The 26,296-nt window shown below is 38.4% G+C and overlaps 1 protein-coding gene across 3 annotated transcripts in view; it reads left to right on the plus strand.

Annotated features, from left to right (window-relative positions):
* cep290 (centrosomal protein 290) overlaps positions 1 to 26,296 on the plus strand; it is a 138,131-nt gene that overhangs the window by 57,211 nt on the left and 54,624 nt on the right. For all 3 annotated transcript variants that reach the window (XM_062546872.1, XM_062546874.1, XM_062546873.1), the window contains exons 16-30: positions 2,189 to 2,255; positions 4,162 to 4,253; positions 4,398 to 4,482; positions 7,960 to 8,093; positions 8,236 to 8,400; positions 8,693 to 8,839; positions 8,973 to 9,088; positions 9,172 to 9,274; positions 11,356 to 11,586; positions 11,703 to 11,876; positions 11,996 to 12,107; positions 13,326 to 13,519; positions 20,575 to 20,726; positions 20,812 to 20,923; positions 24,815 to 25,270. In XM_062546872.1, coding sequence (XP_062402856.1) covers positions 2,189 to 2,255; positions 4,162 to 4,253; positions 4,398 to 4,482; positions 7,960 to 8,093; positions 8,236 to 8,400; positions 8,693 to 8,839; positions 8,973 to 9,088; positions 9,172 to 9,274; positions 11,356 to 11,586; positions 11,703 to 11,876; positions 11,996 to 12,107; positions 13,326 to 13,519; positions 20,575 to 20,726; positions 20,812 to 20,923; positions 24,815 to 25,270 — 2,340 coding nt within the window. The remainder of the gene's footprint in view (positions 1 to 2,188; positions 2,256 to 4,161; positions 4,254 to 4,397; positions 4,483 to 7,959; positions 8,094 to 8,235; positions 8,401 to 8,692; positions 8,840 to 8,972; positions 9,089 to 9,171; positions 9,275 to 11,355; positions 11,587 to 11,702; positions 11,877 to 11,995; positions 12,108 to 13,325; positions 13,520 to 20,574; positions 20,727 to 20,811; positions 20,924 to 24,814; positions 25,271 to 26,296) is intronic.

A 26,296-nucleotide genomic window follows, 5' to 3' on the forward strand; every position in this document is an offset into this window, starting at 1 on the left:
CTGGTCAAGTGGGACAGCAGGAAATTTGCCCCTAATTAAAACATTTAATCAAATAAATGACTTTTTTTTTCATTATTTTGATACTTAACGTCGTCACATTACATATGAAAACAACTTTGTAGGCTTAACATATACATTTAAGATTTGCTGGACAAACACAATTTGCCTCAAATTCCTATGTCATTTGACTTATCATTGTTTTTCGGGCTCCTGGCTTTGAAAGTAGTCTGGTCACAACCCCGCATATGACATCACACCCACACTGCCAATATTATTTAACCCCTTACATCCTAGAGATCTTTTGGCAATATGTTTTAATAGACAAGTCATAACTACATTGGAGATATATATGAAAAAGCTTAGCTGTCCCACTTTACCCATTGTCCCACTTTACCCATGTTCACCCTACACATTTCAAAAACTTGTAATACATTTTTTTCTCATACTTGTGTAAGTAATCAACTGAGGAAGTTTCATGGTGATACCTATTATTTAAAAAATTTACCCTATTCAACTGTAGTGTCTCGCCTTAACAGTTGTTACATATGCACTAATGATTAGTAAGGATGTGAATACATGTTTTATAAACCACTTCCTAATACTATAATTCATGAATTTGCACACACCGTCTTCAGACCATGCCTTCTTATTGCATTGCTTTATGGAACAATTGACGGAAGTGCTCGCCTGTAACAGCCAATCCAAATTGGCGGCAAAGCCGCCACACAGGAAGTGAACCTATATCTCAGCAAGGCTTTCATGTATCAAGACCAAACTTAGAACATGGGCTCAGAACCCAATTAAGAGAAGCCTCAATAACTTTGGTGCCCTTTGACAACTGTGGGGGCGCTATAGTAACAGGAAGTAGGCTCATATCTCAGCAATGCTTTCACGTAGCGAAACTAATCTTGGTATATGGACTTGGGACCCCACCCTGAGGACGCACAATACATTTGGTGTACTCTGACCACTAGGGGCGCTATAATTAGCTAAACTTTCTAGTATCAACACCAAACTTGGTACGTGGACTTGTGAGCACGTCCTGAGAACCTACACTAAATTTGGTGACGTTTGAACACTAGGGGCGCTATAATAAACAACACTTTCACCTATCGAAACCAAACTTGGTACATGGACTCGGGACTACATCCTGTGGATGCACAATAAATTAACTCTTTGGCTGCCAGCCATTTTCAGTGCAGAGCACTCCATACTGCCAGACGTTTTACAGCATTTTGACTGTTTTTCCAAGATCCACCGAACGGTTGTTTCTACCGTTTTCCGTTCTTTAGTAATCATCAGTAGAACATGGGTAAGTTTTGCTAAAAACACCTGTTTTTGACCAAAAAAATGGAGAAAACGATCTTTTTGTGAAAATCAACTTTTTAACATTAGCGTTTTAGTAGTATGTCAACCACGATTGCACTGTTATCTCGTCAGACAGAAGAGATACTGAGGGAGAACACTGTGAAATGTAGAATTTTGAAATTGAAATTTCACAGTCTGAAAGCCCATTTCATACTCTTTCTGGAGATGTGTTCAATTCATTGGTATAGCTTGTCATACCTCTGTAATGGGGAGATACAATATCATCCAAATTGATTATTTTTCAGTTTTGTGTTACAATACTTCCAACAAAAAAGCAATATAGACACCTCTTAATTACTTTTTCAAAGACAGCATAAACACTTCTGTAGAGACATAACCATTTGTCAAACATTTTGTTTACAAATTGTGTAATGGGGCACCCAATGTGGGGGTTAAAAAAAATCTGCAATTTTTCTTCTGATTTCACAAGATTGAAACGCAGTCAGTATCAACACATATGGCCTACGAATGAATATGTGGAATCTATAGGTAGCAATCATTATTCACAGAACATTTGAAGTCTTTAGCTTGAACACTTTTTGAGATAATGACATCTGAACTTTGCTGCAGATTTAGATGAGGGCGCCAATGTGCCAAAAATCAGAAGGGGTACCATGTTCAAAAACGCTTTTCTCTGGATGTATTAGGTATTCCAATCTAATATTTTGGCTAAGTTAGTTTAAATGGTTACTCTTTAGGTGGTAACATTTTGAAGGAAATCTGAGATGGTCAAGCAGAAGGCATTTGTTGAATTGAGGTGGAATGACCCATGTATGCAGAGTTAGGTTTTTGATTATCTGTTATCTGTCCCCTGTCACAGATAGAGAGACTCGAGGAGGAGAGACTTGATCTCAAAAAACAGTTAAGGGTCATGGTGAAGGAAAAAGGTAAACCACCTGCAGTATATTCAATCTTGTATTTGAGGTCAGCATGTTCCTATTCTCTACAGTCATTGTCAAAAGTGTTGTCACCCCATGCTAAAGTTGACTAAAAAGAGGAATATAAAATCATCTTTTGGAAATTGATTTTAATGGCTTAAGTAATAAAATTAGAAAAAATCCAACCTTTAAGGATACACCAATTTTCTTTGTGAATGAATAATGTATCATAAATAAATAAATGTTCTTCCCAAAATACTGGGGTCAAAAATCTTGTCACCCCTATGTAACCCTATGGGAATTTAACACATAGGGTTAACATAGGGGCAGGCAGTTTTTTATTTTTAAAGGCTACTTATTTCATGGATCCAGGATACTATGCATCCTGATAAAGTTCCCTTGGTCTTTAGAACTAAAATTGACCCACATCATCACACACCCTTCACCATACCTAGAGATAGGCATGGTGTTTTGTTCAGTTTCGTTCAGTTAGCCTATTAGCCTGTTTGATGCTCATTGAACTCAATGCAAATCAAACAAGCTAATAGGCTAACTGAACAAAACTGAACAAAACACCATGCCTATCTCTAGGTATGGTGAAGGGTGTGTGATGATGTGGGTCAATTTTAGTTCTAAAGACCAAGGGAACTTTATCAGGATGCATAGTATCCTGGATCCATGAAATAAGTAGCCTTTAAAAATAAAAAACTGCCTGCCCCTATGTTAACCCTACAGTGAGGAGCACATGTATTTGATACCCTGCTAAAACAGGAATATAAAATCATCATTTGACAATTGATCTTAATGCCTTAACTCAAAAAATTAGTACAAATCAAACCGCCAAGGACACCAATTTTCTTTGTGATTGAAGAATGTATCGTAAATAGATAAATGTTTTCCTTAAATGCTAGGGGAAGGAAGTATTTGACCCCCTATGTAACCCTATGGGAATTTAACACATAGGGTTAACATAGGGGCAGGCAGATTTTTATTTTTAAAGGCCAGCTATTTCATGGATCTAGGATATTATGCATCCCGATAAATTTCCCTTGGCCTTTGAAATTAAAATAGCCCCACATCATCACATACCCTTCACCATAGCTAGAGATTGGCATGGTGCTTTTTCCAGTAGGCCTATTAGCCTGTTTGATTTGCATTGAGCTCAATGAGCATCAAACAGGCTAATAGGCCTACTGGAAAAAGCACCATGCCAATCTCTAGCTATGGTAAAGGGTATGTAATGATGTGGGGCTATCTTAATTCCAACGGCCAAGGGAACTTTATCAGGATGCATAATATCCTGAATCCATAAAATAGCTGGCCTTAAAAAATAAAAATCTGCCCGCCCCTATGTTAACCCTATGTGTTGAATTCCCATAGGGTTACATTGGGGGTCAAATACTTACTTCCCCCTAGCATTTAGGAAGAACATTTATTTATTTACGAAACATTCTTCCATCACAAAGAAAATTGGCGTACTTAGCGGTTTTATTTTTACTCAATTTTTGAATTAAGACATTAAGATCAATTGTCAAATGACGATTTTATATTCCTCTTTTTAGGCAACTTTAGCATGGTATCAAATACATTTTCTCCTCACTGTATGTGTTAAATTCCCATAGGGTTACATAGGGGTGACAAGATTTTTGACCCCAGTATTTTGGGAAGGACATTTATTTATTTATGATACATTATTCATTCACATAGAAAATTGGTGTGTCCTTAAAGGTTGGATTTTTCCTCATTTTATTACATAAGCCATTAAAATCAATTTCCAAAAGATGATTTTATATTCCTCTTTTTAGTAAACTTTAGCATGGGGTGACAACACTTTTGTCAATGACTGTAGGTATTCTAGATATGTATTGTCTAATGAGACAAACTCATTTTAGTTGTGTAATATACTTTCACTCAGGTATGACGGTGAGCAGTGAACATATACCTAACATCTACACACAAAGAGAGCCTGCTATTGCATCCACAGAAGATGACAAAGTTAAAAAAATGGTATATCTGCTTTCCTTATTTGATCGTCTATTCTTGCTTGCTTTTTTAGAAGGCAAGTTCTTGAAGTACCATGACATATTTTGATATTACTTATAATATATACAGCGCATGAGGAATGCATTTCACGTTTACAATATTTTACAGAATGAACATCTTCGGATGGAGCTTAATAGCAAACAGAAAGAACTGGAGCTAACAGAAAAGGAATCATCTGAATTTAAGGCCAAACGTATGTTTTCTTCTCTATACTGTGTTTTTCAAATGAATTTTAAAGGGATATTCCGCCATTTTTGGAATTAAGCTCATTTTCCACCTCCCCTTGAGCAAAACAATCGATAGGTTAAGTGCAAACCAGTGATGCGCGGGCTGATCCAAATCGAGCGGGCGACCGCGGTCACCCGTGGTCACCCGCGGTCACCCGTGGTCACCCGCGGTTATGGGTCAAGAAAAAATATTTTTAATGATATTCGGGTCATGTTTGGTCGGGTCGGTAAAAAAATATGCCGTTAATTTTTTGTCATTTATATCGTAATTGTCTTTAGAAGAGAAAGACATAATTTGCAGCATTCCCACTGAAACGCAAAGTCTATCCCCCACATTTTGTCACGAACATGTAGAAATGCACTTGTTGTTTCTGCGTAGACAGACCCTCGGCTACACTTGACATGCAGTTGTGTTCTGTTGCTTTCTCTGTCTATGATCTGCAGCTTTTTTCTCTAACTGCTGGCCTCCTCGAAAGAAAATTCGGCTACTGAGCAGCGAAGTTGCCGATGCAATGCGTGCTTCTCAAGTCTGATCATTTGCAGCAAGATCGAATGGTATTATGGAAAGAAAAATAAACTAAACGTTTACCAAATCAGGAATAGGCTTCTTCTTAATTCAATGTTATCAAGGCATAGCCTACAATATGAGCATGCAATGTGCGTCCTTGCACAACTTATAAAGTGGCTCGTTGGAAAGCCCCACGTTTGCTCTTTCGTGCAATAAAGGTTTCATCTCGCTGCAATTTAATCGCGGAGCAATGACTCACTCAATCGGGCTCTATATGGGTTTTGGTTTTTGTTTTGGTCCATTGATGAAGACGTTAATAAAGAGTTTCTTAATAATAGCCTATTCTATGCCTGCATTGCATGCTTGGGAGAGGTTCAAGGCATTCATGTGAGGAACGGCTGAAACAGAATTTGTATAGGAAAATCCTTAGGCTAATAGGGCTCGGGAACAAGCCTTGCATTCTAGGCATAGCCGCCATATTGGTAGCGCACCGAGCGTAATGTCCATTCATTCAGATGCAGAAGACAACAAGCAGAAATGTAGTATTAGCGATTCTTTTCCTCTTGCGATCATGGGTGGTGCTGTTACACCCCACTACACAGCAACATACGACCAAGAAGGCAAAAACGAAGTAACAGGAACACACTAATATAGGCGGGAGTAAATCCATAGTAATCCATAGTAAACAAGCTGCCAATATGGCTGCGCCCGCGAAGTTTTCACGTCATGATCCCGAGCCCTATTGTTCAATGTTGAGTCAAATAGCCTAATTTTTGGATGAATGCTGACACAGAACAAAAAAAAAGGTAGACTAAATGCATGTTTCCCAAGTTCTGAGCAATTATAGGCTATATATAATTAGGCAATATATATTATTGTTTTACAAGCATATGAGATACCAGTTTTGCGTAGCTCCATGACGCTACGACTAAGTTAGACTACTTTTTACAATAAGCGGGTCGGGTCCAGTATTTCAATAATTATTTTTTGCGGTCCGAGTTGCGGTCGGGTTAGTTGTAAATGGCGGGGCGGGGCGGGTCGTTCAGACACGTACCCGCGCATCACTGGTGCAAACGTACCATGGGTGCAGTGATGTCACACACTACTTACTAATATCACTACAGTGTTGGGAAGGTTACTTTAGAAATGTAATGTGTTACAGTTACAAGTTACCCTGTTTAAAATGTAATAGTAGTGTAACTATTTGAATTACTTTATCTGAGTTTCAAGTTTCAAGTTTATTGATATTTAAAGTGCAGTATCACCATAAGCATGGTCTCAAAACACTGTACACAGAGATACCCTTTGAGCTCATGAGCAGCCACATGAGAGTAGTATCTGTGGAGTCATGGATTAAAATAAAAATAACAGTATGTTAGGGTAATAAATTAAAATGAAGAAGAATAAAACAAGAAATAGAAGTTTCAGTAAAACAAATATAAAACAAATAGAAAACAAATGTAAAACAAATAAAACAGATGTAAAACAGTGTAAAACAAATGTAAAACCATTGTAAAATAACCAATACATGGGTTATAGGCCATAGTGCTTTGAAAAGAGGAAGGTTTTTAGTTTGCTTTTAAAAATATTTGCGGAACTGGCTTCCCTAACATCCGATGGAAGACTATTCCACAAATATGGAGCTCTGAACGCAAAGGAGCGCTGGCCTGCAGATTTGGTTTTTACCCTGGGAACTGTCAGGAGGCCTGCATCCAGAGATCTCAATGGGCGCGAGGGGGTGTAGGGGGTTATCAAGTCTGCCACATAGGAAGATGCAAGTCCATTTAGTGCTTTATATGCTAAAAGAAGGATTTTAAAATCAGCTCGTGCAGGGATGGGTAGCCAGTGTAATGAGATTAAAACTGGTGTTATGTGTGAACTTTTCCTTGTTTTTGTTAAAATTCTGGCTGCTGCATTTTGAACTAGCTGCAGGGGTCTTAAAGTGCATGCAGGCAGGCCAGAAAATAATCCATTACAGTAATCTAGTCTAGATGAGACAAATGCATGCACTAAAATTTCAGCATCCTTTAAAGATAGCATAGACCTGATTTTTGCAATGTTGCTTAGATGGTAAAAAGCAATTTTGGAAATGTTTCTTATGTGAGGTCTAAATGTTAAAAATTGATCCAAGGTAACACCTAGACTTTTAACAGTTGTGCTCTCAGTTATAAAACAGTCATCGACACAGACTCTAAAATCCTCAGTGTGCTTTATCTTCCGTGGTCTTATGACTATCTAACTAACTGACTAAGTAACTAATTACTTTTGATTACTTTTTGATTACTTTTCAGATTTTTTAATGATATATATAGTCCCCAAATCCATGTGAAGAATTCGGCCTTGGTCTCCAGGCTGCCGAGCAGTTCTGTACAAGCACACAAGGCAGCATGGGCATTCCCAGGCTATATTGAGCCCCTTTTAATACATAAATTAGCATCACATTTTTTTTATGAGGATAATATAATCATAATCACCACAAGGTCAGACTTCAAGCCAAATTTTACTGTAAAATCAATCTGAGTTGACATACACATAGGTCACAGCCTTTTTTCCCTTTATCATAACATGTTTACAGGCAGGCATGTAGGCCTAGGCTGATGGCGCTGTAGACGTGATAGAGCGTGATAGAGCGTGATATATCGTGATAGATCAGAAGGTCCCGTATCAAATTATGGCTGTGGAGGGAAACAGTTCTTTTTACATACAATATTTTTTGCAAGGTTTTGCTGACAATATTGAGATGTAATTCAAATTGTGTTTTTTTTTTATTTTCAAAAGTACCTGTAATTGAATTACACATTTTTCTCCAGTAACTGTAATATATTACTGTTACATTTATTTTGTAATTAAATTACGTAACTCATTTACATGTAATGCGTTTCTCCCCAACACTGACTATTATCTGATTATCTGTCAATGTGCATGATCTTCACAGTTAATGAAATCTTACATGAAAATAAGCACTTGGAAGAAGGCATTAAGGAGATCCTTGTGGCTTTACAGGACAGCCAGAAAAAGACTCACACAGAATTGGGAATTAGTGTTCCTAGTTTGGAAAGACTTGTGACTGTGAGTATAGTCTTGGAAGGTTCTCTCTTTGACATATGATTTTATAAGGTTGATAAGTTTCAGTAATTCACATTAAAACATTGCCTTGGCTATTACCTTTTAGAAATGTGTTCATATTTGTGCCTTTTTGTGTACATTAAAGGCTTTAGAAATGAGAAATTCAGAAGGAACGCCTGAAACCAATCTGCAAAGTAAGATGCAGATTGACTATTTAGCAGATCGAAACAATGAACTCAGACAGGAAATGAAAGGTGTAAGGGAGGATGCAGCACTGACTATGAGAGAACTGACAACAGCCAATGAAAAGGTATTACATTTGGATACTTCTTATATGCTGTAACACTAATTAAGCTCTTTATTTTCTCCTTCACGGATAAGGGCAGTATGTCCACAAATTTGAGGCCCCAATGGTATGGGTTTAAAAAGTTGTGCAATTTTATTCATTCCGTTGTTAAAGTTCTTACCTGTGGCTTACAGTGTTGTAGGGTTGGGGAATATTAATTTTGCACAGCAATCACCGCATAATTCTGCATTCACTTTTGTTTGAAAATGGTGGGGCTTATTGACTCTGTGTCTTTATTTTGAATTTGTTTTGGCAGATTATGCATTTGGAGAGTGAGTTAGAAACACTGAAGTCTAAAGACAACAAAGAGGGTTTTAAGGCCTTGTTCATTCCCGAGGAATTAACGCCATCTATTGTGGACACCATCAGCTCTCTAAATGATTATGCTGTTCGACTTCTGCTGGTTTGTTAAAAAGCATATTTCGTTCTTAAACAATGTATACATCTTTGAAAGAACATATTTATAATAGGCTAGATATTCCAGCAGTTCCATACACAAAGTCTGATTTTGTGTGGCAATTAATTATTTTTTTTAGGAGGTGAAAGATAAAGAAGATGTATGCAAACGACTCCAGTTAGCTTTAAAGGAGTATAGAAGGAAACTAGCTGTGATTCGTCACCAGCAAGGGCTTCTATATGAAGAATACCAAAGGTTTGTTTGACAATTTTTGTAATTGAAAAAAGGTAGCAAATGATTTTGTTTAAAATATTAACTCTAGCTGATTTTGAATTCAGAGAGAGTGAGGCATGGCATAAGGAGAGAGAGTCACTTAAGGAGGCAAATACTAAGTTGGAGGAACAGAAGAAGGTGGATGAGATGAAGGTCAAAGAGTTTGCAGTGAGTATGATTTGAGGCCTCATTCTTAACACATTGTTTCACCTTATGACAGGACTGTAACTATATGGCCACAAGATTGAATGTGACTTAAAACAATGATCGTTAAATGAATTTAATCGAGTCAGTACCTTCCGGAAATGTCGCTGCGGCAGCTGCGCAACGCTTCAACAACACTTTACTAACATTTCCGGAAAGGTACTGACTCGATTAAATTCATTCTGGACTCTCTATCCGACCACATAAAGACGTGGGGATACTTCGGTTTGGCTTTAGGGACCCTCTACTCACTACCACGTAAGTGTAGTGTTGTTTGGAACAGTAGAAGAGGTATAAAAATAGCGTTTTGTAGTGGCGAAAGGACCTGCCCCGGTCACTTACAGGCTAACGAGTTTTGGCTAAAAACGGTGAACTCGAACTTTCTCAAAATACATCCGAATGACATGATTTTGGTGTCAACTCAACGTATGTACTCCCAATAGTCCGAAAAATTGATCTAAAGTGCATTTCACTCCGGATTATCCCTTTAAAAAACGATGTTTTCCAAAAAAAGCACTTTTTCTTGGCCAGATGTCAACTACCCGAATACAGATGATTCCTCAATAAAAAGATTTGAAAGAAAAAGTGGCCTTACCCAAGCTGGAATCTAGAAAAGACATTATTGTCAATGAATCTGGCAGGGCTGTGAGGTCTTAAAACAGGGTGTCCGCAAGGTTCCAAATTTTTCCATACGGTGGCAATTTCGATTCCTTGATTTCGATGCTGGTTCCTAAACGATACTCTTTCGACACCATTGTTTGTAAATTTCGATATAATAAATAATTTCTCCTTAACACTTCAGGGTCTGAGGCCTTTTCAGGCACTTTGAGGCAGTCAGGTATACCTTGAGATTTTTAAGTTTTTTATCTAACTAAAAACATCTATGCAAAAGTGGCACATATGGTTATATTCTAGAGGTCCTCCACAATAAGAAAATGAGAGTGAAGTGGATGTAATGAAATTACTTTTTATTATAATTCATCTAACACAACTATTTAAAAAAAGATTTTCAAAGGTTATAACTTTATGAATAAGCACACTATAAATATATCTATCGAAAACTTTTGAAGTCTGCATCTTGTAAACATAAGTACTGGCTACATAAAAGTGAAAAAAAAAAATCTGAAATATTTTGTGGTTTCACTACAAATTGGAAAAAAGTCAGACTAAATCAAATGGGTCACTTAGTGAGTGTTTCTCTCAAATGCAAATTAAGTTCAATGGGCTTTTTAAATGGGCCTGCTGCAGGTGAGAGGACTGAAATCCTAGGATTGTATTTTATTGTATTTACAAAGTCCCATTGATACATTCTCTTTTAAAACATATATATTTGGAAACTATTTGATCAAAGGTTTCTAATGGTGTCACTTATATGTTTCTAGGACAAAAACTCGCGGAGTGTCAAACGTGTGTTTGGAACAGACCAAAAAATCCCACCGGTGGGATGGCAGACCCCTAAGGTTTAAAGAGACCCTATGCAACTTTTTCATAGTCATAAAATCGCTTAGAAATCGTTGTTTTGCTTGACTGACCAGTTTTAATCGAAAACAGTAATATTTCCTCCCGCCCCCAGTGTCTCTATCCGCTATTGCAGCCTTGCAGTTTGTCCAGGAGGCGATCGCTCCTTGTTTACATCTGGAAGTCTGAGACACATACAGAACAAGAAGAACCACGCTTGCAATTTATATATTCTGTATAGCCTTTGTATAAATATACACGCTAAAGCTGTAGGGGAGGCTCTGCAGAGAAATATGCAAGCATAAAACGAAAAGCGAAACCGGAGATGAAATCGCCAATCCTGCATAGCTTCTCTTTAAGTGGCCAGCTATTGGCCATCGATTGACCTGTGTGACATTACGTGAGGCAGCCAATCACCAGCCAGTTTAGATCTTTTCACACAAGTATTTATTGGCTACCATAGGTTAGATTTTTTTTTTGCAGTGTAAATGTTATCCGCCCTGTGTTTTGGATTCTGATTAGATGTGAAAATTTGAACTCCAATGTTTTTTGTTCCCTACTCACCTTGTTTATCTGTTTATACCCAGCATTGGCTTGATGTCTTAGAGAAGCACCCTACAGAGATCAAGAGATGCATCTCGGAGGCAGCGCGAAAAATGACTGTGCTTCGAGTGAATGAAACATCTCTAACTAGGTACTGCACTACTTTGCTGGAACTGGAACAGCACCTTAGGAAGGAGAACAACAAGCTTAAAGATGATTTTCTTAAAATGGAGATTTCTGTAACTGAGAGGATATCTTACTTACAAAGATATAAGGTAAGTTTATTTTCCAAAGCATATTCATAATTTGATTGTCAATAAATGTTTAAGTACATTTTATTTTCTGCTTGTGCTGGGATTGGATGTTTCTTATTTGTAATTTATATTTGAAGGACATGGCTGTTTTCAAAATGACTACATTACAGAAGGCTCTGGATAAAAGTGTCCCTTCCTCAGAACTTGAGAAAGCCGATAAACAGTACATCAACCTAACTGTTAAATATAGAGACCTGCTGCAAAAAGACAACCATCTAATTCAGAGGACCACTGCGTTGGAACATTTAGAGGTAAAAAAGCACAGTGCCTATACCTCTGACTGCACCTTTTTATAAGATGTATAGAACATATTATCTATATAATACATAGAACATATATCATCTTTATATATCCTCTTGTCTTTCCTAAGCAAGAGAATGTGTCTCTTCGTGAACACATCAGCTCACTCGGCAAAGAACTGCAAATCAACAAGGAGAGAGTTCATATCCTAGAACAAACATGGGATCACAGAAACTCTCAAGGTAGAAGTTGAAAGATCAAATGATAGAATCAGTCTGAGACATTTTAGTGTCACATTTTCACACATTTGAAGCTTTTGCTGGCCTGGCACCAGATTATGTCAGAGATTGTATCACATATAAAACACCTATACTCCTAAAGGGATATTCCGCCATTTTTGGAAATATGCTCATTTTCCACCTCCCCTCGAGCAAAACAATCGATATTTACCTTGTTCTCGTTCATCCAGCCATTCTGTGAGTCTGGCGATACAACTTTTAGCTTCAACCTAGCATAGATCATTGAATCGGATTAGACCATTAGCTTCTCGCCTGCTAGCTTCATGTTTAAAAGTGACTAAGATTTCTGGTAATTTTCCCATTTAAAACGTGTCTCCTCTCAGGTTAGAAAGTGCAATAAGACCAACTGAAAATGAAACCTGGCATTTTTCTAGGCTGATTTGACATGGAACTACACTCTCATCTGGCGTAATAATCAAGGCAACTTGCAAACTACTGGCACTACTACTGCTTGTTGTCTATGGGGACTATTTTCAGATGCTGCGTACGATATCACTGCGCCTATGGTACGTTTGCAAGTTGCAAGATTATTACGCCAGATGAGAGTGTAGTTCCATGTCAAATCAGCCTAGAAAAACACCAGGTTTAATTTTCAGTTGGTCTTATTGCACTTTCTAACTTGAGAGGAGACACGTTTTAAATGGGAAAATTACCAGAAATCTTAGTCACTTTTAAACATGAAGCTAGCAGGCGAGAAGCTAATGGTCTAATCCGATTCAATGATCTATGCTAGGCTGAAGCTAAAAGTTGTATCGCCAGACTCACAGAATGGCTGGATGAACGGTCACAAGGTAAATATCGATTGTTTTGCTCGAGGGGAGGTGGAAAATGAGCGTATTTCCAAAAATGGCGGAATATCCCTTTAAAATTTGTCTTTCCTGAATCCTGGTGGTTATTTCATTGGTCACCCTGGTTACTTATAGAACGATTCGTTCATTTTTAAAAATAAGATTAAACGTTTGTACATACTTATCCACAATATTTTGTATTATTTACGTATCTATCATTATTTTTTGTTATGATGAATTATGCTATGATAATCTATAGTCATACACATTAGTCTCTAGTCAAAAAGGTGCTATGTTAACACAGGTGTTAAAATGACTATATTATGAACATATCCATAGTGCCTGTCATAACATCTTTTTTTTTACTCAACAGACACCAGCAGCGTTGAAAATGTTGAGACAAACAGCCAAATAAAGTCTGTTTCCAAAATGATTGCTACTTTGGAGATGAAGGAGCTGAATGAGAGGCAGAGGGCCGAGCACGCCCAGAGAATGTATGAGCACCTTCGTCACTCTCTAAAACAAGTGGAACAACGGAATTTTGACCTTGAGAATAAATTCCTGGAGGTAAATTTGTCTTAAAGGTTCAACAAAGGTGTTGGCTACCAGTGATGCGCGGGCTGATCCAAATCGAGCGGGCGACCGCGGTCACCCGCTGTCACCCGCGGTTATCGGTCAATAAAAAATATTTGTAATGATATTCAGGTCATGTTTGGTCGGGTCGGTTAAAATAAATATGCCGTTAATTTTTTTATATTTATATCGTACACATAATTTAGAAGAGAAAGACATCATTTGCAGCATCCTCACTGAAACGTGATTCTATCCCCCACATTTTGTCACGAACATGTAGAAATGCAGGGAGTCAATGACGTTGAAAGCGGGGTGTGCGCACCAAGCCACTTGTTGTTTCTGCGTAGACAGACCCTCGGCTACACTTGACATGCAGTTGTGTTCTGTTCTCAGAGCATATGCTTTCTCTGTCTATGATCTGCAGCTTTTCTCGAACTGCTGACCTCCTCGACAGAAAATTAGGCTACTGAGCAGCGAAGTTGCCGATGCGATGCGTGCTTCCCAAGTCTGATAATTTGCAGCAAGATCGAATGGTATTATGGAACCATGGACTGCAAGAAAAATAAACTAAAAGTTTCCCCAATCAGTTCCCCAACTAATTTAGTGGCATCAAGGCTATATGCCTTGACACTTGACACTATATAACACGGAACAAAAAAAGGTAGACTAAATGCATGTTTCCCAAATGCTGAGCATTAAACTAGGCTATATATAATTAGGCCTATATTGTTTTACATGCATATGAGATACCAGTTTTGCGTAGCTCAATGACGCTACGACTAAGTTAGACGGTCGGGTTAGTTGAAAACGGCGGGACGGGACGGGCCGTTCAGACATGCAACACTGCTGGCTACATAAAAGTAAGAAAAATATACCTCTGGACACATGCGCATTACCTAACTTACGTCACTTTAGCATTGTTTTTGGAAAAAAGTGTATTACTCAGCCAGTAAGACAGTTACGAGGTTATGACACCAATCACACAATGTTGTATTACTCCGAAAATAGAAAATGTTCGTAGAAAATAGAAAAGGCTTAAAGGAATATTTTGGTATTTTACACTTTGAGCCCGTTTTCCCCTAAACGTTCGTTTTTAAAAATGTGCAGCTCACCGAGTGGTTACTGGTCTTCAACGAACTTCTATAGCAAGTTTAGCAGCGAAAGACAGCTTCTGTCATCTTTCATCTTGATTTTCGAAATCCCGGAAGTACTTTTTCAGATACCTCACAACCATGTGTGCCTAATATAACACAACAGAATTTGTATTTCACTGCGAAACTTGCTATAGAAGATCGTTGAAGACCATTAACCACTTGGTGCACATTTTAAATAACGAACGTTTAGGGGTGTTTTAATGACAGAATAGTCCATGCACAAAGCGAGCAATGTTAAAGCCATACAGAGCTCCATTCTAAACCTGGCAAATTCCACAAACAGGCTCAATCATCGAGATTTCGGTGTCAAGCACTCGTTTTCATGCTAGGCAATACAGAAAATGGGCTTAAAGCGTAAAATACCTAAATATTCCTTTAAAACGCTTCAGCTGTAACGTTATTTGATGGCAAAATGGCGCCAAAGTTCAATGGGGTTTCAATGGAATGGCTAGCGAACGTTCGCCTGCCCCCTTGCTAACAAGACGTAGATAGCCGACCGGAAGTTTAAAGACAATGTGGAAGACAAAAACGTTTAAATATGGGCAGGGCTGAATAAGGTGAATAAAGCTCGACAGTCCCGCCCCTCTTCCGAGAGAGCTTAGTTTCTGGAAGGAAGTTTCTCAATAATTTCTCCAATTGATGTCTGGAAAAATCTGTATATATAGAGTTTTAGACCATGCCTTAAGCCTACCTTACATTGACAGACTTTGCAAAGATTTGGAAAAGATTTTTGAAAGACTACAGTCTCAGACCCTCTCACATCTAAAGACAATTCATTGAGTTTCTAGTCACAGGCCAGTCTCAGATTAGGATTTTGCAAAGACTTTGGGTCACTATTTACAAGACTGCTACCAGATTCCTTCAAATTATTTCCATCGTGCACTAGGCTACACGTCATCACCAACAGGAACTCACATGATAGCCTACTCATATCAAAGTCATTTTTTCGCGTTTCTGCAGCATTGTTTCATGTGTGACATCCCTAACAGATATAGAGCTGTTCTGTCACGTAGAATAATTAGACTAATAATTTATAAGAAATGAAATAACAAATAATCATATATGCTACAGCTGTTGCCTATTTTGCCCCTTCCTGTTCGTGTTGGAGCAAGGTCACTATTGGTTTTTAATGTTCACTATTTGCATGAGCCACGATAGTGCTGTGCGATACTACGGTATATATCGTTGTACGACAGAAAAATGTCTATCGTACGATACAGTCCTCTACCGTTTATATCGTAATTTTAACGTGTGGCTGCTTCTCAGATAATTTAACTGCAGGTGCGTTGCCGCTTCTCGCAGCGGGCAACGTAAACTTAATTTTCTGACTCAGGATGGGTGGCCAGGCAAGTGAACGCAGCTAATAGTAAACAAATTAAACTTTTTTTGAAGTTGGCATAAAGACTAGTGTTGCACAGTGCACTGATACTACAAAAATATTGCAATACTCTGAAATTTAAAATGTCACAACACCTGATGTTAGCCTTCTTTACAATACTTTTAAGAATGACTGTTCTTCTGAAGAAGCCTAAAGTGCAGTGTGCGCAAGGCAGGTCTCCCCTAAAAGCTAGCCTGTGGCTGTGCGTCTTTTTCCCCTCACACACACTCGTATGCGTAGCAGTGCTAACAGCGAGACAAGCTGCTAGTTTAAGTTATGCTATTGTAACACACAATAATAGGCTAATATTAAGTTGATTTGCTCACTTGCATCTCTCAAATGTGTGTCGCTAACCTATCTAGGCTATGGCATTTAGATAATTTAGGCTCACTATTGGGTTTAACGTCATTATTTTCTCTCACCTTTTTCTTAAAGTGACAGGCACTCAATTACACCTACTGTACACACAACCACAACTGTTCATTTTTAAAAAAAATAAATATAAGAAAAACTAGCATTCATGTGTGGATATTTAAATATATCATTTTAAGTAGAAGTACTATATCGGGATATATATCGTTATCGGGATATAGAATTGCCTATATCGGGAAATAGCTTTTTGTCCATATCGCACAGCACTAAGCCACGACTGAAAAGACTTCCGATAATATTAAACATGTTTGATACTGTCGTAACAGCAAAACTAGAAAAAGACTGACTCCGACGGACCTAAAACCGCTAAGATTGGCACCTTACACTAAGCGATTTAGTTGACGGGAGCGCGCCGCGATTCCATTACAACTCCCATGATTTCCGCCCGATTTTGAAAATGTAGTCGCCGACTGTTAAAACAGACCAAAATCGTACAATGTAAGCCAGCCTTTAGGCTAACCAGCTACGACGTGACTCATACTTATACAACATATCATTACGAGCAAAAAAAAAAAACAACCAGAAAAATGAAAAAAAAGATAAAGGTATAAGACTGTGCACATATTGTAAATTCCAAGTGAAAGAACCACAGTCCCATGAGCTTTTTCAAACGTGCACACATATCGAACATTTGGAGCGTAACGATAGTTTAACATGTTTCCGAGACAAGAGACTATCTGAGACAAGAAGATGATTACTACCGTTTCCATTGAGTAAATTCAACCTTCAAGATGAGACTGTTATTTTTCGGACGGCCACAGATCGGTTCTGACAGCCCTGATATCCATCTTGATTTTTGGAGATTGGCGGAGAGATCTTTCGTAGAAAGGTTTGGCGGAGGACAAACCACTTGGTAGAAAGATGCATCAGATGAGATTTAGAACGATGTGTCTTAAAACTATCTTAATTGGTAACATAAGTGACATGTTGCTCTGTCTGCCACTCGTTGTCTAGCTCTGAAACATTCTGAAACATGTTCAATCTGGGACCATTATCAGTCGTTTCAATTTGGGACCTTGCAGTTGGAATTGATGTTTGTTTCTTCAAATTTTCAAGTAGCCTGGGCTATTTGAAGTGTCAGTTTATTGCACATCATTGTTATTTATCATTGTCATTAATCGAGTCAGTACCTTTTCGGAAATGTCGCTGCTGCAGCTGGCAACGCTTTAACAACATTTTACTAACATTTCCGGAAAGGTACGGACTCGATTAAATTCATTCTGGACTCTCTATCCGACCACATAAAGACGTGGGGATACTTCGGTTTGGCTTTAGGGACCCTCTACTCACTACCACGTAAGTGTAGTGTTGTTTGGAACAGTAGAAGAGATATTTAAAAATAGTGTTTTGTAGCGGCGAAAGGACACGCCCCGGTCACTTCCAGGCTAACGAGTTTTGGCTAAAAACGGTGAACTCGAACTTTCTCAAAATACATCCGAATGACATGATTTTGGTGTCAACTCAACATATGTGCTCCCAATAGTCCGAAAAATTGATCTAAAGTGCATTTCACTCTGGATTATCCCTTTAAGGACACCAATTTTCTTTGTAAATGAATAATGTATCATAAATAAATAAATGTTCTTCCCAAAATACCGAGGTCAAAAATATTGGCACCCCTATGTAACCCAATGGGAATTTAACACATAGGGTTAACATAGGGGCAGGCAGTTTTTTATTTTTAAGGCGAGACACGGCAGGTGAAAACACTGTTTTTGTGACCTCCGGTCAATTTCGAGATTTTGTGCTAGTTTGCTACCTTAGCATGTATTCTACCACCCTACTACAACAACAAAGTCCGATTTGCACTTTTAGGTGTTTATTTCACGAACTTTTGTCTGCTCGCGCCTATGTATTTCTCCTAATTTCACCAAAAGTTCCCATTCTAAAGTGTCATGTACTCCCGCGACCGTGATCCAAATCATATCGCGTGTGACACCGTTGGAAAGCCCTGTTTCTCCTGCATGACGCTATGCAATCCAAATATGGACATTTCCTTTGTATTAGCAACCAATCGCGAAAGTTCAAAGACGAGTCTAAGCTGAGAACGCATCTCATTGGCTGTGTTTCAAGGCTGTTTTCTCAAAACGAGTTATTTGCGGTTTTGTGTCATTTTCCGGTAGATACTTCTCAGCCTCTGTAGCACCTATGTACTCCAAACTTTCTAGTTATACACTTAACAGTATTCCGAAGACATTTACAGAGGGATTTGTTAATACATCATTCCTGGCCTGATTTATGTGACATTTTAATCAAAAAAGCATGGCAAAAATTGTTTTTTTAAGGCTATGGACAGTATATTTGGATTTCCTAGGCAATGAAAGCAGATATCCTGAAATCCTTCTGTAATTTTATTGTAATCTTGTTTGTAAACAACATGAAAGAATAATTTTGCACCTGGCTTTCTCATATCTTCAGATCTATCTACCGGAAATACATGCAAAATCACGCATATTTAATGAGATAATGCCTAATTTGCATAATTGAACATACACATTTCAAAATCTTGTAATACATTTTTTTCTCATAGTTGTGTAAGTAATCAACTGAGGAAGTTTCATGGTGATACCTATTATTTAAAAATGTTACCCTATTCACCTGTAGTGTCTCGCCTTAAAGGCCACGTATTTCATGGATCCAGGATACTATGCATCCTGATAAAGTTCCCTTGGTCTTTAGAACTAAAATTGACCCACATCATCACACACCCTTCACCATACCTAGAGATAGGCATGGCGTTTTGTTCAGTTTTCTTCAGTTAGCCTATTAGCCTGTTTGATGCTCATTGAACTCAATGCAAATCAAACAAGCTAATAGGCTAACTGAACAAAACTGAACAAAACACTATGCCGTGTTATGCCAGTTATCGTTATCGTTATCGTTCTTGGTGTGAACGGCCCTTTAGTCTTTCATTTAAAGATCTCCAGATAAGTGATTTACGCATATGCTCCGCCGTTTACCAGAGACAAAAGTTGGTATTATGTGTCCTGGATCTTTACATTCAGGCATTCAAATTAAATTTAATTACAAAGCATATCAATTTTTTCTACATTTGACTACCAGAGTATGATGCTTGCATGAGGGGAAACATCCCAAAACTATAGCACCCATATAATTGCTGTTGTTTTCAGAAGTATTTCTCATGCAACCATGCAAAAGCAATGAACTATTGTAAATATATCTTACATTACTGATGTGCATAGGACATGTACACATGTGCATAGTTTTCACAAACTAGCACTTTAAGCACTTTTAGCACTGCAAATATTGACTGCTTTGAAGTGAAAGTGCATGTCTAACAATATAGCATAATAATAATAATTGTCATAATGATAATCATAATGATGATTTGATGTGGGGTGGAGGTACGTGGAGGTACATGTAGGTGAAACATCAAACATCTTTGTTTTTGAATAGTTTTGGGAAATGATTATAAAAATATATAAATTTCACAATTAATTGCATTGCAAAATGTTTCTAACATATTTTTAACAGTATATTTCAGCCATCTGGCTTGCTTAACTTTTCCTGAAATGAAACAAACATCTTACAGTCAGTTTTGCCCTGAGGAAGACTCAGTAGAGTCGAAACGCGTAGGCTTTTTATCTAATGCAATAAAAGATTTTTAACTTTTTTCACTACATCGGTGTGCCTCGAACTTTTGACTGCCTTACAAACACAGCACCAAGTAACTTCATACAGGACAGTCACAGTTTTTTTCAATCTTACAGTCAGTGTTCAATGTTCCTAAATTATGTGACTAAAATGTAAATGTGTAAATGGTTATAGTTATAGTTATGGTTATGGCTATTTGGCAGACACCCTTGTCCAAAGTGACATACAAATAAAAACAATACAATGATTCATTTAGCAGTGAGCAATTTCAAAAAGCAATAAAAGCAATTAAAGCAATAACCTAATGAAAATAAACAATGACTATATTGGAGAATTGAAAATAAACAATAAAACATATAAATAAAATATAAATGTCATTGTAGTGCATTTAGACATATTTTTGACAAGTTACTTGCTTAATTTTCCTAAACATTAATGAACTTATCCTGCTCTGATTCATGTCTCACCAGGTGTCCAAGCAAAACATGGATTCCCAGAGAGTAGAGCAGGAGCTGCGGGATGAGCTGGCTAACTGTGTTAGTAATGCTGTGAATGATAGCAACCAGAAATATATTGCTGATCTTGAGAAGATGCAAGCTGAAATGAAGATGGAGATTTCCAAGTGAGGATGTGGTAAAAGTGCTAAATAATATAACTGAACTATCATAAGACATTTAGAACTGAAATGGCCTTTTTATTTTATATAGCTTGCAGGAGGTGGCCAATGTGGCAAAAATGCAGGTCTCTGCCCTGGAGGCCAGACAGCAATCCAGAGAAAATGAAATGGAGGCTCTGAGGAGACAGACCTTGGATTATCAGGTGAGGGTACAGACCCTACCTACAGACTGTGCAGACCAATGCAGTATGGATACAATAATGTTGGCAACATTCTGAGCAGGTTTTCATGTTGTACAGATTAAGAAAAAAACAACAAACAGTTCAACCCCTGAAAAGGAAAATGTAGACAAGCCTACGTACATTTAAGAGATTCAAAATATTGACATTTCCACATGGTTTTCACTCTCTCTAGGATTATGCGATCTTGCGTTTTTAACAAACCTCATGCTAATTCAATGATTTCCCATAATTGCAATATCTCCTCACTGCAAAATATTTCAGAAAAAAGTCATAGAATATCTGCAGTATTTGTGATTCAGTGCAAAGTCAGTGTGAGGGGCCAATGTGACCACTCCATGTATTGAGATGTAGGGTCACTGGATTGTGCCCAAATAGGTCAAACATAAATCTGAAATTCAATATCATATTAACTCACACAACACATAACGACCTTTTCAGCCTGTTCCTGGAGGGTTTCTGGTTGGAATGTTCAAAGTCAACACAGATATTTTAACATGAAAACTTGACTTTGGTGAAATGTCAACTCTAAAAGTTACCATTAGCTCAATGTAGTTTTCTGTCCCACCCGAAATGCCTTAAGAACACACCTGCTTGTTCAAGTGCTCCTTAAAGGCTCAACAAGCTTTTCAGTAAAAAAAATGTTGCAAAGGCATCTGCAGACAGTGAAGTAAATGATGGTGGTGCTCTGCACTAGCTTATTACACTATATTAACCATGACATTTTCCTCAACGCAAGAGAACTAGTTAGAGGTTATTAGGGCCTGTCTAGTTTCACTCCACATATTGTGTTGATGTAAAAACATTCATTTTCTTCCGCAGGGTTTCCTCATTTGTGACCCTGCAAAGAGAAACCAGTCGCTTCGGTAAAATTTACAAAATTAAGTTACTGTGCTCACATGAACGGCCATAAACTAATTTTTCCAGTGATATGTATATCGACGGTATTACACAAACTATTGCTAAGATAACCGCATCCAAAGTTGACATGGTTCTCCTGTCATGATATGCCAGAAGAGGACAAATCATCTTTTTAAGCGGCACGTGGGCAACGGGAATGACTGCAAATCTGTTGAATCTTCGCCGGGTTTAACAGTCAAAACGTATGTTTTTCCATGAAATTAGTTCACAATATGAAACTGTAGACTGTGTACTGTCGAATTACTGTATGCGAAAACGTGATGTTAACCCGGAAGTTTGTTTATTGTGGATTTTCTCAAAATAAGGTTGTGCGCAAAGGGACTGATTTCGCTTTGAAGGGTCACATTTTGTAGCGGTGGCCTTTGCTTCAGAATTAGGACAGGCGCACACTATTATCCGGGTGCATCATGCCCTCCACTGGCTGGTGCTCAGACCATGGCAGTTTAACAGTGAACAGCAATACCAATCAGCAGTACCTGTCTAGTTTCATTCCATAAATTGTTTTATAGATGTTAGTGGCATATGTACTATCAAGAGCTTCCACTTACTGCACCGTAGGCTACTAAGGGAGCACAAACGCAAAATAATTGTGAGGGAACGCAAATCTATTTCTCTAAATAGATACCCCACCCTGATTATTCCGTACAATGCAAATACATAATACAAGTATTGTTGGTGCTGTTGCAGACTTGCCTTAGTGAAATACCCCACACAAGTCTGTAGACACACACACACATACACACACACACACACACACACACACACACACACACGTGCATACAGATGCAACAGACCGCTCAAGGGCCAACCAGCCCCCAGACAAATGCACGTGCACACATAAAACCACACCTACCCGATACAACCAATTTAGCTATTACTTTGGGCTTTCAGCCAATCTGGTATGTCAACTACACACTTGTTTGTCAATAATAGTAGTTTGTCGTATAGTGCTGGATAGTGGGGTGTGCACACCATGGCCAACAATACAATACCAATGGTATTTTTCTTTTTTTCATTACAGAGCGCCCCTTTTTGCTCAAGGGCCCTTGGGCACATGCCCAGATTGCCCTTAATGGTAGATTTGTACTTGGCCATCATTAGGCTACACCAGTGTTTCTCAAACTGTGGGGCGCAGAGACGTGCCAGGTGGGGCGCGAGCTGACGTGAAAAACCGGAGATTTTTTTTTAAATCTGTAGCCTATGCCTTCCTTTAATAATAATTACGAGCATGCACCTCCATCTCACAAAACACACACAAACAAGGTAATCTAGACTCTTGTATCATTGACCAGATGAAAATGGCTATTCAACATTCTCAACAATTAGTTTACCTGGCAGAACATGACATCAAAAGGAAAAACTGTGAGGGACTTTGCTCAGATGGCTCACAGACGATGGCAGGTAAAAGAAATGGCCTGCAGCCCTTGATAAAGAGGGTAGCGCCCGATGCGCAGTGTACGGACTGTTTCATTCATAGGAAAGCGCTCGCGTCAAGGCCTGACCTGAATAAGATTTTGAATGAGGTTGTGAGAGTGGTGAACTTCATTTATAACACAATGGTAGCCTATTGGCCCTTTTTCTTCAGTTTTGGAAATCAGCTTTTTTTGAAGCAAGGATTGACACCTTGTCAATTACAAAAAACTGACGTTATTGGTCATTGATTTAGATTTTTATTTTCTCTATTTTTGAACTGATATTTATCTGTTGCCTAATTGTTATTTGTTACTGAGGTATATTTAGCAAGTGACTTTTTTCAATAAATTTGACATTTTTGAGCTTGGGCACTGGGCTACACTTACCTTTTTCCACAATAGACCTCTAAAATTCGCTTATAAAAAGGAATCAAAGCTGCCATCTTTGCCCATATAAGGAGATCTGGGTGTAAATTGGCAAGTTGCATTGCAAGTTGAACATCACAGGGGCTACTCAAAGGAAGAGGTGTGTTGAGCAAAACAGTTGAATTTCAGGCTTCTTCGTCCCCATGAGAGTTTAACAGATGCGATAATTCAAAATCCCCATGTTATTTTCCCACAGGAAAAATCGCAAGATACCAGATCTCAAAGATGGCAGCTTTTTTTGTAGATGGACTTCAGAGGTCTATAAACAAGATCCCGTTTTTGTGAGGTTCATCTAGTGGAGTTCTATACACCATATTGAATAACCCTGTGTTGTGCGATAGTGGTTAGCTTCTCAGGCCCACCTATCCACCACTTTTATACAAAGTGACACATTACATTAATAATCAAAATAGTAATGAATAGTATATTTATAGTACATTTATAGTAAAACAACCAATTAAATAATAAATCACTTTCACAATAACAGTGTTTTATTGTTTATAAAGTAAGATTCAATACAGCTGAGAAATATGATGGAAAACGCTTCTGCAGTGCACAAAGGCTCACAACACAGTGAATGCGCAAACTAGGGGTTAAGACTTGGTGTTTTGGTGGGTTTTTTTTTTCAATAAAATGGTGTATTGTTTTCAAAAAACTAAATATTAAACTAAAAAAAATAACTAAATGTAAGACACTTGTAGCCTGGTAGTAAACCAGACCCTGGAATTTTTCATAGTAAGGGTCTGGCCACGAATAATGAAAATGGCCCAACTCGAGGGGCAGCACCAAGCATGCGTTTGAAAATCTCGCACTACGACCAATGTTTACTCTGACTGATTCTGGACTTTGACGCAATTGGATAACTACGACCAAAACCGAAAGTTGTAGTGCTGTCGTCATCAGTTCAGCTCGCCTTTGTCCCGCCTCAGGCGATTTGATTGGTTAGCTCCGATATTGGTGCAAAACATAATGTGTATATCATTGCTCATGGCCAGAGTATCTTGCAGACACTAATTGTGCTCTTGCGAGAACTCTGGATTTCCAGGGTAAGACACTTGCTTGCTAACAAAAAAATCGTTCTTCTCTTTCCATCCAGGCCCAGTCAGAAGAAAAAGCCCTCATTGCCAAGCTTTATCAGCACATTGTTGCCTTGCAGCTAAGTGAAACAACTGCTCTATGTAAGCTGGAGACCACCACTAGCCAGCTCTGTAAAGTAGAGGCTCAGTTGTTGCGTGCTGAACAGCAGTTGGATGAAAAAGAAAAAACTCTGTGGCAAGTTCGCCAGAATGCTCACGGTCAAGCCAAACATCTTAGACAGACAATACAGTCATTGCGGAGGCAGTTTTCTGGTGCCCTGCCCCTTGCTCAGCAAGAGAGATTTTTCCAGATCATGGTGCACCTCAAAGAGGATCACAAACAGGTGCGACATGAGGCTCTTCAGGCAAGAGAGCAGAGAAGGAACTTCGAGAGCAAGGGAAAAGAGCTAGAGCTCAAAATCAAAGGACTAGATGACCTCATGACCACTCTTAAGGATACCAAAGGGGCTCAGAAGGTTTGTCTTACTTATACACAAATACAGACATGCACACTGGACTGGTGGTCCTGTAGTATACAAAGGTCTCCCACCACCACTTTCAAAATATTGCAATATGCCGGTGACACCTCCTTCATCGGCCGAATAAGTGTAAAGGATGTGTCTCAATACCGCAAAGAGGTGAACTGGGCTGAAGAATGGTGCAGCAACAACACAAATTTGAACGCCTCAAAAACTTAAAAATAGTTTTGAATTTGAGGAGGAGACCTAACACCAATGCCCCAGTTAATATTTGTGATCAGCCATCTTGACACATTCCTTTAATGTCGTGCGTACATAAGCGACAGTTTGAAATGGAAATTAAACACCATTCACATAAATGTGAAAAGTTGCTTTTCCCACTGCATGGTATCTGCTCAACTCGCCTCAGCGCTTTTTTTTTTGGTTTACCATTAGCAAAAACTGGTACCTGGTACTATTTTCTTAACAAGCCCATTTAAAAAAAAATAATAATAATACCGCAGCCATACTGTGCTAGCACAAGCAGTTATATTTGCATTATGTAATTATTCACAACAGGTGTGTGCTCTGACGTCCGGCAGTTCGAAAACAGGAGTGTTTTTGTCTCATTAAGAATTAACAAATGATTTGAAACGTGTGGATTGAAATTTTCCCCTCTGCTGGAAAAAGAGTGCATGCTATTTTTTATTAGCTGTAGAAAAAAGTAATGATAAAGCACATGGATTTATTTACAAGCTAGCGAAACGGTTAGCATAAGTTCAGCAGAACAGTGTGGTTAAGTTTAAGGTAAGAAACACGATTTAAAACGAGTTTTCTCTTTCTCACTTCTCTATTGGAACGGTAAGTCCCAAGAATGCAAGGTTGGTTTTCGGCCTGGGGATGCTAGGGGGAGCGGGGAAAGCAAACATTTTCACCTGTTGGTAAAAAATATTGAAACATGAGTACCACGAAGAAGTACAATCAAGATACAGGGTTTAATTAGGCTGTACAGGAGAGTCACACATGAAGCACAGAGTACTCCAG

The sequence above is a fragment of the Sardina pilchardus genome, chromosome 10 (genome assembly GCF_963854185.1).
Source record: "Sardina pilchardus chromosome 10, fSarPil1.1, whole genome shotgun sequence".
Classification (NCBI taxonomy): domain Eukaryota; kingdom Metazoa; phylum Chordata; class Actinopteri; order Clupeiformes; family Clupeidae; genus Sardina; species Sardina pilchardus.